We start from the raw sequence: 12,316 nt of genomic DNA on the forward strand, positions 1-12,316 counted from the left end.
ATTTGGTACATCCATAAGAGTTGAGAACAACAACTTCCAGCTGTCACATATTCAGATTCAGTAGTTGAAAGTGACACAAAATTTTATTTCTTACTATGCCATGAGATCAAATTGTTTCCAAGATAAAAACAACCTCCAGATGTACTTTTTCTATCATCTAAATCACCAGCCCAATCTGCATTAGAAAATCCTGCCAAATTCGAATTGGTTTCTTGAGTGTACCATAATCCTAGTTCAATAGTTCCTGCTATGTAACGTAAAATGCGCTTCACAGATTTCGAATGAGAAGTTTTAAGATTAGATTAATATCTAGAACATAAGCATACACCAAACATGATGTCAGGGCGACTGGCTGTCAAATACAGGAGGCTACCTATGATGCTGCGGTATAGAGTGTTGTCAACATTTTCGGCAACATCATCTTTGCACAATTTTTCACTCGAGCCTATAGGAGTTCTCATGTGTTTGGTGTTTTCATTTGCTAATTTCTTAATCAAGTTCTTAGCATACTTACTTTGACATAGAAAGATGTCATCATGCATTTGTTTAATTTGCAAACCAAGAAAGAAGCTCAATTCACCAACCATGCTCATTGCAAAAGTAGAAGACATACACTCAACAAAATCATTAGCATGCTTTTGAGATGACGAGCCAAAGATTTTATCATCAACATAGACTTGACAAATAAGAATCTCGCATTTGGATTTCTGAATAAAAAGAGTTTTGTCTACCTCACCTCGTTTGAAGCCAATTTCAAGAAGATATTCTGTCAATATTCCATACCATGCACGTGGTGCTTGCTTCAACCCATAGAGAGCTTTCTTCAATTTGTAGATATTATCTAAATGATGTGGATCCTCAAAACTCTTAGGTTGTCTAACATACACATCTTCACTCAAAAACCCATTTAAACACGCACTTTTGACATCCATTTGAAAAAGTTTGATTTTCATAAAGCATGCAATAGCAGCAATAGTTTGACTGACTCAATGTACCCTTGAGCAACCAACCTTGATTTGTTTCGAATGATGTTTCTCGACTCATCAGTTTTATTCTTGAAAATCCATATTGTACCAATTATGTTACCATAAGAACAAAGTCCAAACATCATTTCGAAAAAATTGCTCAAGCTCCTCATGCATTGCATTAACCCGAAATTAATATTTTAACGCCTCATCAACATTTTTTGGTTCGAATTAGATAGAAAACATGAAAATCTAACATGTGAGTACGTAGAGCTCATGCAAATAAGTCCAGCCAACTTGCGGTAATCCACTTTCTCTTTCTTTCGAGTTTGAACTTCTCCACCCACACTTCCAATTATTTGCGATGATGGATGCTTTTTCAGGATTTTAGTTGGATTGTTCTGAACACCATTTACTGCATCATCATCACTGTTTGTCACTTCCTCAGATCCAGTTACTTCTATGTCACGTGTTGTGCTAGATGTTGCAACATCTGTATTTTCCAGTGATATAGAAATTTCCAGAAGCTCATCCACATCATCCTCAATGATTTTCTATTTCAAATCTGCATGATCATCAAAAACAACATTAATAGATCCCATAATAGTCTTAGTTCTAAGATTAAACATCTGATAAGCACGACTATTAGTGGCATATCCCAAAAACAAACACTTATCACTCTTTGAGTGAAATTTTGCAAGTTTATTCATGTCATTCAAAACATAGCACACACAGCCAAAAACATAGTCGAACCACTTCTCAAATACACACTATTTGAAATGTGGCAAGCAGTGTTAATGGCTTCTGCCAAAAACGCTTTGAAATGCACTTTGAAGTCAACATCACCCTTGCAATTTCTTGAATTGTTCTATTCTTGCGTTCGGCAATGCCATTCTTCTGTGAAGTTTTTGGTGCCGAAAATTCATGTGAAATTTCTTTCCTGTCACAAAGTGATAAGAATGAAGAATTTTTAAATTTCTTACCATGATCAGTCCTGATCCTTCTCACCTTCAAATTATGGAAGTTTGTGATCCTTGTGACCAATCGTTTAAACAAATCAAAAGTGTCTGATTTCTCCCTAATGAAACTTATCCATGAAAACCGTGAGAAATCATCAACACACACAAAAGAATACATCTTACCTCCATAGCTTTCCACTTCTATAAGACCCATAAGATCCATGTGTAGTAATTCCAGACAGCATGTTGTCCCAGATGTTGACAACACTGGTGTGACACGCAAGTCTGTTTTCTTTTTTGACAATCTCCGCACACATATGGTATACCAAATGAGATATTAGGCATACCTCATACTGCATCGTACTTACACAAGTTCTTCAAGGTTTTGAAGTTTACATGACCGATTTTTGATTCCAAAGGTCAAGTTCACTGATTTGTGCATGTTTTCATGAGAGTTCTCCACCTATCTGGTAGCAATTGTCTGAAGACCGTGTACATGTCATAATGCACATGTTAGTTTCATCAAAAACTTCATAGGCATGTTTATCAAACTTGACAAGCAAATTATCATCACACAATTGGCTTATGCTAATCAAATTCGAATTTAATCCTTCAGCATGAAGCATATTGTGGAGCTTTGGTAGTCCTTCAACATTCAATATCCCTTTTCCAACAATTCTTTCTTTAGCTCCTCCTCCATACTTTACTCTACCACCTTTTTTATCAACATAATCAATGAGATGTTCTCGCGATCCTGTCATGTGGCATGAGCTTCTACTATCAAAGTACCAATGACCTGCAGTTTTAGTTTTCAATGAAGTATAGACAACATTACAGTGATTTTTTACCTTTGTACTCAAATTTGTCTTACTGTAGGTCGATAGTTGGAGGTGTTGCAGGAAATGTTGGACAACATTTGGGGCAACATCCGTCTTGACTTTCGATTCAAGCAGTCATCCCGGAGTTTAAAGCAGTAGGGCCTGATGTGTCCAGGCATAAAATAGTAATGACATACATAACTGCGTTTTCTTTTCTTAGGAACGGGTGCAGTAGGTTGTCTTTTTGGTGGAGAGCTTTTGATTGGAGATGTAGGTCGTGTGGATGTGACAGGTTTTTCTTTAACAAAGATACTCGACTTGGATGATTCACCAATCTCAAACACACTGTCTTTAAAGCCTAAGCCTTTTTTATCATCTCTTCCCATCAAAAGTATGGAATCAAACTTGGATGTTCTCGAATTGAACTTAGATAAGGTTTCAATTGCCTTTTGAAGCCCTTCTTTGGTCTTACCCAGTTCTAAGTCCTTTTTGCTCAGAATTACTTCAAGTTTGGCAACCACGGATTTTAGATTGGTGTTTTCCTTCATAAGAGTTGAGTTAAGCTTGTTTATTTTGGTCCAATTCTCAAACAACTCTTCATAAAACTTTTGTACACTCTCAAGAGTCATCTCTTCATCATCAGCTTCAAATTCATCATCTACACTCGAATTTCCAGAAGCTGTAGATTTTAAACAAACTGAATTTTTGCAGATGTTGCGGCCAGGAGCGGCAACACCTAGGGCAACACCTAAAGGATTCACCTGCAGCCATCGTTTTTCTGTCAACAGTGCAGTCAAGGAGGTGTGATTGTCTTCATCAATGGATTTCACCTCCTCATCAGATTCATCATCGCATAGAGACACATTATAGCCTTTGTTCTTGCGTATTATGTTAGCACACTTGTTTTCAAGAGATGTTTCCATTAGATATTTTTCTGTCAAAAAAAACAAAAACCAGAATCAGCATTTAGTATATCAAGAGTAGGCTCTGATACCACTTGTAAGGAATATTGTTCGACAGATGAAAATTAATATATGATAACAGTACTGTAAGATAGTAAATTCGTGTTTTATCAGGATTAAGTGTTGTGCCAAATGTTACATCATTCGGGATAACATGCAGCGAAATATTAAAGATAGTAACACAAATTCACGTTAAATAAGCAGATGGACAAGATTAAATTTGCACAAGTATAAAGACTTGCGCGATGCCTCAGGACAAAAACTAATCACTAGTGGGTGTAAGTATGTATGATTGAGAGAGGAGAGCACCACGAAAATCTCCCACAAAAAACTCCCACGAAAATCACCTTCACGAAAAACTATCTCCACGAAAAACTCCCTTCATGAAAATACCTTCCACGAAAAATCCTACACGTGAACTCTCTGAATTTCTCTCTTCTCTCGAGTCTCCATCTCTTATTTACAAATATCTCCTCTTCTATGATTTTTCTTGACGGAAATCTATAAGATATGATATACAAGAATTCTATAAGAAACAAAATCAATAATACCATATCATGTAAATCATTATCATAAATATATATCTAGAAGATCTTTATAATAAAGATAATATCTAGAAAAGTAAAACTCAATATTCCACATAATCTTATCAATAATAAATTAAATTTAAAGAAAATATTATATCACAATAAAATCTTAACATAATTATCTAGAAAGACAAAACCATAATTAAATATTAAATATCAGAACAACAAAGAAGAATATATCTTGAGAAAAAAATTTAATATGAAAATTATATTTCTCTTAAAACCCAACCATGAAGCACTTTTAGGAAAGTCTCAAACCGATCATATTATTATTATTATTATTTACGAAAAGCAACTATTATATTATTTCAGAATGTATGTCATTTTTATAATTATCATACAAAAAAAATTTTATAATAACAAATACATCAACATCTATAATTCATTGTCATATTTTATCCGAATTATTTAACTAATTATTTCTTAAATAAGGCATCATTATTTATAAGCTTATAAATCATTTTCTAATATATATAAATTAAACTTGTAATTTATAATTTATTTTAAATTTGTATGTATTCCATCCCGTTGTTTGTTCGATAGGCTGTAAACTTGACTTTGTATTTTCTAAATAAAAAACGGTGTTTTTCCTTAAAAAGTTTCCATTAAATTAAACAAGTATCCAAGAAAATAAGCACATAAATGTCAGTGTTTTTGGAAAAAAATGGAAAATAAAATAACATTTCTTTTTATGACCAGTATAATTATATTTATAAAATTAATTTTTTTAATGATTAGTTATTTAAAACAATTCTTAGCCGGGAGAATAAATGCATTGCATTGCCTTCCAAGCAGCTGTTACCCACAGTATCTTCACCAAATGATGCTTTGCTTCCATTCTGCCAAGAAAAACATGCATATGCAAGTAAAGGATGAATTTCTCTTCCATTCAATTAAAACCCTCAATCCCCGTGAATGAATTCGTAGACCTACCGCACATAAAGCTATCTTTCAATTCAATCTGGTATTTCAAAGTTCAAATGGCATCAGATCTTGATCAAGATGGTATGTCATCTCTTCCCTTTTCTCGAATGAGTTTCAATGAATAAATCACACAGGCGTTGCGCTTCTTTCGTTCAATCTTTCTTGATTTATACTTCTTGTAGGCGTTGTTTCGAGAATGGTTTCAGATGTGCCACCAACTCATTACATAACTCAGATTAATATGTTTTCCCAACTCTCAAAGAACAATATCGACAAGTATACATCAAGCCATTTCCACGCTGGAGGCTACAAATGGTAATATAACTATATCCTAATAGACCGCCCCCTCAACAAATCAAATTTTAATATGTACGTGATTGCATGCAGGAAGTTGGCAATTCACCCAAATGGAAACAAAAACAAAGGAATTACAGACCATATCTCCTTTTACTTGGAGATTGTTGAAGTAGATTCTCTTTGTCCGGGTTGGGAAATCCGAGCAACTTTCCGGTTGTATATTCTTGATCAGAACAAGGATAATTATTTGATTCTTCAAGGTATTAATCCATTTTTACAGCTGTGTATAATAACCATACAACACATATCTTTTGAATCATATATTAGTTCAAGCATCACATTTTAAATATTGTTTTGTCTGTCAGGGCTACTAGCTACATTTTCAGCTCATGAAAATCGGACACATGACTTTCACTCCAATGATAATTATAAGATCAAATATTTGCTCTGCGTCATACAAAAACCTATAATACAGCAGCTTAAACTTTCCAAACCATTCTTGTGCATGTCTCCCCGACACCATATTCAATACCATACATGATCAAAAATCCATGAATTCTTTGCTTTTGACTCTCTAGATGCAGAAGAAAGGGGGAGACGCTTTCATGGAATGAAGCTCGAATGGGGCTACGATAAATTTATATCTCAAGACACCTTCAAGGATCCTGAGAACGGGTACCTGGCCAACGACACTTCAATATTTGGGGCCGAGGTTTACATCCGTCAAGAAAAGCACACGGGAAAAGGGGAGTGTTTATCCATGATAAAGGATGCAGTTGGATATAAAAACACATGGAGAATAGAAAATTACTCCGGTTTAAAAGAAGCATGCATAGACTCCCAAGTGTTCATTGCAGCTGACAAAAAATGGTATGCATTTCTTGGGGTCAAGTTATTCAACAACTTTTTGCCAAAGGGCGAGCCCGATTGAATTTGGAAAAGGCAGTGGCACCGGAGGTATTTGTATTCTCCGTCTTTTATTTATCGTATTTTTATTCTCCATGAATTAATCTATGCAGGAAGATACAGCTCTACCCGAAAGGAAAAGGCAGTGGTACCGGAAGTTATATGTCTCTTTATTTGACTTTGGCTGAACCAGAAAACTTGACTCCTACTTCTAAAATATATGCGGACTTTACGCTACGCATCATTGACCAAATCTCGGGCAACCATTACTTCGGTAAAGGTAAAACACTCGTAACGTTTTCACATATCCCTTTGTCTAACAGTTAATTACGCGCGTCGGGGATTAAAAACAGGGAAAATTGCCAAATATAACTTGTAAAGTCCCTATTTTTTTTTTCCTAATCTAACTTATCACAGTTGGTCTTAATTTTCAAATTTCGGTTTTTGTTCTATTTTACCGGAGCAATGACATAGCAACAAAAAATGCTAATGTGACATCGAAACGTCAGCATTTCTCGAAATACGACTAAAACACTTAAAAAGCAACGTAATAACAAGACCAAAACCCCAACTTTGGCATATTAGAGAAAATAACAAAAACAATTGACAATTTAGATAACTAAATCGGTTATTTTCTTGTAAAAACATCTAAAATTTAAAAACCAAACTACTTTTTTTGGCAGATCATACAAATAGTAAAAATCACGTTTTTAATCACATGAATCACATGTTTTTAATTTTTGTTAGTATTATCGATCAAATAATGGTCTTAGTTTACTAAATTGCACTTTTTTTCAATTTTATCGTCATTTTCCGATGACATGCAAAGAATAAACTATCCGGTGTTGATGCTCACTACTCAAAATATTTCTGTGTAATATATATGCAGCTACTTATTGGTTCAGCGCATCAAACACAACATGTGGGTGGCCAAGATTCGTGTCGCATGCATATTTCTCTCTATCAACTGTTGGGTTGTTGGTGAAAAACGTATGTCTTGTGGATGCTGAGCTCACTGTCCATGGAATTGCTAAACCTCTATGAGAAGTACTTAATTTAACTAGAATCCTAGTACTCCAATTAATTAGAGACATCATAATACATATTTATGAAAATATACAATAGCTTGACATGTATATTTTTATATATAAATGATTCTGAAATGTGTGAGCAATTTCATAATTGAACGCGCAATAATTATATTCTGTGAAGCAAAGGCGGAATTAAAATCTGTTGGAGTACCCTTTTTTGGTACCAAATGAGTAATGGAAATAAAAAAAAAAACAAAATTGACATTCACAGCGTTATTTGGACGTTGTATGATTTAAACCACATATGGTGTTTTAGAATAGTTTATCTTTACGTATATAATATCGGCTCCAATTATTTCAGATTTTAAGTGGAGATTGCTCTTGTTGTAAATCTCTATGAACAGATCTTTCTCTTTCTTCAATCATCTAATCAAGTCCACGATCATAAATTGGATTTATCGTATAAATCGCACTAGAAATCTAAACGAAATTTGCGTTGAGAATTGATTGTCAGAATTCAAAATCCAAGGAGATGGCAGCGGCACTGCGACGGTTGGGCGGTGGCGTCACGACGGTGATGTGGTAGAAGGTGGTCGACTTTTGTGAGGGGAGAGAGAGAGAAATTTTTTTTGAAAATAACTTGTGTGTAAAAGTTGTGTATAATTCAACTATTAATTACGAATTTATTAAAAATCTCTTCAAATCTAATAAAGACTCTCCTTTATCAGAATAATGTTTTTCAATATTAAACAACTCTCGCGTATATATTTTCTACTATTGAAAATATCATGTATAATTATATTATTATAAACCATTAATAATACTATATATATACACATATATATTATATAATTTTATTTAATTATTCAATTAATTATGAATTAGTTAATCTATCATAGTCTCCCACTACAAGAAAAATGGTAAACGACAACACACTTTTTACAACGGTTTTTGTTAAAACCGTTGTTAAAAGTGTGTTTTTTAAGAAAAAGACAACGGTTTTTATAAAACCGTTGTCTTTTGGGGGCAAACCACAACGGTTTTCTAAAAACCGTTGTCTTTTGAGTGCAAAAGACAACAGTTTTTGAAACGTCCCGTGATCTTGTTTTTAAAATGTACTAGGAAATTTTTTTATTTTTCCAATTTCGGTCCACATTAAAATATTTTAATAAAATATTTTGCCCATGTTCTAGAACTTTCGCTAGCTAGCATTTTAAAATCAGTTGCAATCGTCATAAAATAAAATCATCGCATGAATTACCAAACCTAAAAAGCAATAATCGTTAAACATATTCTCCTCTCCAAAACCACTCTAAAGCATAAATAAATGATTTAAAAAAAACCTTTTAACGTAAAATTAAAATTTGTAATCATGAGTGCGGAAAATAGTAGAAGCGCTGGTCCTCGGGTTGTGTGCACCTTCAGTCCAGTCATCTCATGCGTCAAGTCCTCCCTCACCCTCACCTGCATCCATCACAGCTAGTGAGTCTAAAGACTCAACACACCAAATCTTTGTAACGAGTAATAGATATAAAATCCCATGCAACAGTGAAAATACTTTTACGTAAAATAACATTTTTGTGATATGCATGACATGAACCTTACCTTTACCTTTTCCTTGATCATAACATAACATGATAACATGACATAATAGCATGACGTGATTCTTTTCATGATCATAACTTTATCTTTTCCTTGATTGAATTCGGATCATTAATTGTGACTTTTCTGACCTGACATGACATGACGATGGTACCATCTACATGAAACCACAGTACTGGGCGGCGGGGACATCAGCTGTGGGGACCCGGACGCTGCTCTTTTTCTTAATCATCTTTGGGACTTAATTATCAATTAAGATAAACAGGGTCTAAAATTTTTCTTTTTAAAATGTCAATACGGAAGGTAATGGAATCATGCTATTATACAAATCAGTATAATAATACAAATCTTGTACAACATTTATCTAGTTCAACTAAGGTTCAACTACTATAATCCAGTAATAACACCTACTCTACAATAATTCCGGAATCACCACACTAAACTCGTCTTCTCTCGTCATCTTCTTGACCCCGATCATGCCCCACCTGTTGTCATGCACACATACAAAACAAGACAACAGCCGGATAACTCCGGTGAGAATAAATCCCAATATAAAACATGGTAAGCATGTATAGAAACAATCTAAATCATAAAACATGCTATCATGATCATATTCAGAAGTAATAGATTTCATAATCTATGAAATCAAATCAAAATAAGCATGCAACTCAATTCAGATAAACATGCAATTTAAATCAAATCATATAAACATGTTGTCATAACTGAAAGCAATAAACATGGGTTTCATAGTCTATGAAACCATATCTATAAACACATGCAGTTCTAGTTAAATCATGTCTAGACTCGACTCAACTATAACTCTAGGGATCCCGGTGTGAATAAGACGATCTATCACCTACCCTCCCAATTGGGGTGACTGTACGTCTTATTCCTAGACTTCGGCCTGATCTGTATCCACATCTACAATAGGAGAATGATCTTCCCCTAAGCTGTGATATCACCGAACATCTAGAAGTATGACTGATCTGTCAAGACTCCCTATCTTAAATGCAATGCATAACAAACTGTAAACAAAGCATAGCATATCAGCATATAAACAAAGCATATTCATATCAGAATATAACAATAATCTAGTATGTGATTTTATTGGGAAACTCAAATGGGATCTATTTGAGTTGTGTCTTCCCGAATATCACATGAATTATACCTTTGTCGTCATGGTCTGACGAAGACGATGACCTGTACTCAAATCTGTCCATATCGGATCTGAAATGACAATATCGAATACCCTGTATCAGTGAATAACTCAATACACAATCTGTTCTGATCAATACTTAACTCAGTACCTAATCTGATCAATATCTGAACAGGATACAATTCAATTCATATCATCGATATCACACTAAAATCGAAATCATATCTGAATCTGATCAATCTAAATCAACTGATGTTTTGACAGCATAACAATACAATCTGAATAACCCCGTCAGTTCTGAACATCACAAATATAATACTGGAACTCATAATCGGTGTCAATATAACTCATAATCTGAATACTAACACAATTCTGATATAGAATCTCAGTTAATATCTTTCAAAAATCATAACAATTATAGAAACGGTTTGTTCATTAATCTGACTTCAATTCTATAATGTCTACGGTAGCAGAAACACCATATCTTAATCATATTCAATACTGACAATATCATAAATTCAAAACATGTCTAAACGTAACAAAACTTACGTCCAGTTGTAGCTGTCGTCGCTAGAAACTCGGTACTGAATTCGGATTCAAATTCTGACAGACGGATTTTGCGTAACGTTCAAATTCCCGCACGTAAGGACTTAAAGCTTTTCCCCTCCGTTTCTTTCTTTTTCTGAAGGATTTCGCATGTTGATATATATATATATACATACATTGCATGATACAAGGGCAAGTGACGTTGTGCATGTTCTGCACGTTTCGCGCATATGCGCGCACCAAGTCGCGCATATGCGCTAGTTATAAAAAAACTAGCATTGTCTTCTCGCGCATATGCGCCATTTTAATCGTGCATATGCGCCGACCATTCTGTCCAGTCCGCGCATGTGCGCCAATTATGTCGCGCATATGCGCCGATCCTTCTGGACTGGTCGCGCATATGCACGCCTTATCTCGCGCATGTGCGCCGATGCTTCTGTAATTTTTGCGCATGTGCGCCGATACATGTCGCGCATGTGCGCCAATCCTATACTTCACACATAATGTGATTTCTTCTTTCGGCTCTCCCGATCAGATCCGTTTCGTTTATAATCACATCAATTATCATCTATGATTATAATAATCATTTCCAAATCTTTTCAGATTAACCGGATTAATTGCTCGGACCTTACATTTCTTCCCCTCTTAGATCTGAGTTCGTCCTCAAACTCGCAAGTAATCAACTCCGATATACTAGAAGAAATGTATCATAGAGTTTAAATCAAACTCTCATCTCAATAAATTCATTCGGAAATCTCTTTCTTGTATCAACCTCTGATTTCAACTCTGGAATAAGACTTCATGGAGTATACTATCATAATACTTCTTAAACTAACTCTGACAGAATCAATCTTGCCATGTTGGTTATACAACATCCGTATAAACCAATCACAGTTAATAACAAAAAAAATACCAGTAGTTTTTATCAAATCTGTTTATCCCAATCAAGGACATATACAATCTTCAGCTTCAAATACCAATCGTCATCATCCGATGTTGGTTTCTTAAATCTGTTTATTCTGAACTATCTTCATCTTCCTTCGACTTTTCTTCAAAAGAAATCTGCAGTATTCACTGTATACCGTCCTGTCTATAACCATCTCATTACATATCTGATAAGCTGATAGCTATTGTCACGCAGTGATAATAAGTCATATCAATTAGTGCTAACATCCAGCACTCTATAACTCTACCAAAATCTTCCAATATCTGGATAAAATATTCTGACAGTCTGTCAATCTGTGAAACAATCTAAAAGAGAGTTCATGATATATTCTGTCACGAATACAAACTCAAGCAAAATCACAATCTGACATAATCTACTGTGCCATCCGATCTTTCTAATCACTTCTCTGACATCGATCTGTGTCATTTGGTCATGTTTGTACATTATCTGGTACAAACTGATAGATATAGATTGAACAATCTGTCAATCTTAATCATATCCTATCACCATCTGGAAAGTATTGCAATAATTTTATTACGAAATTCATCGAAATATAGTCCCCATGTCTAATCAGAAATATACAAATTCTGTAATAAATCTTCTGATTTCTATCTTTC

General features: G+C 34.5%; 1 protein-coding gene across 1 annotated transcript; it reads left to right on the forward strand.

Annotated features, from left to right (window-relative positions):
- Positions 1 to 5,157: 5,157 nt before the first annotated feature.
- Positions 5,158 to 7,608, forward strand: LOC140812257 (protein RESTRICTED TEV MOVEMENT 3). The gene is made up of 6 exons (XM_073170486.1): positions 5,158 to 5,296; positions 5,398 to 5,530; positions 5,603 to 5,772; positions 6,091 to 6,382; positions 6,532 to 6,698; positions 7,308 to 7,608. The coding sequence occupies exons 1-6, from the start codon at positions 5,164 to 5,166 to the stop codon at positions 7,460 to 7,462; spliced, it is 1,050 nt and encodes a 349-aa protein (XP_073026587.1). The 5' UTR covers positions 5,158 to 5,163; the 3' UTR covers positions 7,463 to 7,608.
- Positions 7,609 to 12,316: the final 4,708 nt, after the last annotated feature.

The sequence above is a fragment of the Primulina eburnea genome, chromosome 14 (genome assembly GCF_022965805.1).
Source record: "Primulina eburnea isolate SZY01 chromosome 14, ASM2296580v1, whole genome shotgun sequence".
NCBI classification, from domain to species: Eukaryota; Viridiplantae; Streptophyta; class Magnoliopsida; order Lamiales; family Gesneriaceae; genus Primulina; species Primulina eburnea.

Coding starts and splice junctions, on each gene's coding strand:
- LOC140812257 (XM_073170486.1), top strand. CDS start 5,164: ATGAATTTCTCTTCCATTCAATTAAAACCCTCAATCCCCGTGAATGAA. Junction 5,297..5,397: donor ATCAGATCTTGATCAAGATG/GTATGTCATCTC, acceptor TACTTCTTGTAG/GCGTTGTTTCGAGAATGGTT. Junction 6,699..7,307: donor CAACCATTACTTCGGTAAAG/GTAAAACACTCG, acceptor ATATATATGCAG/CTACTTATTGGTTCAGCGCA.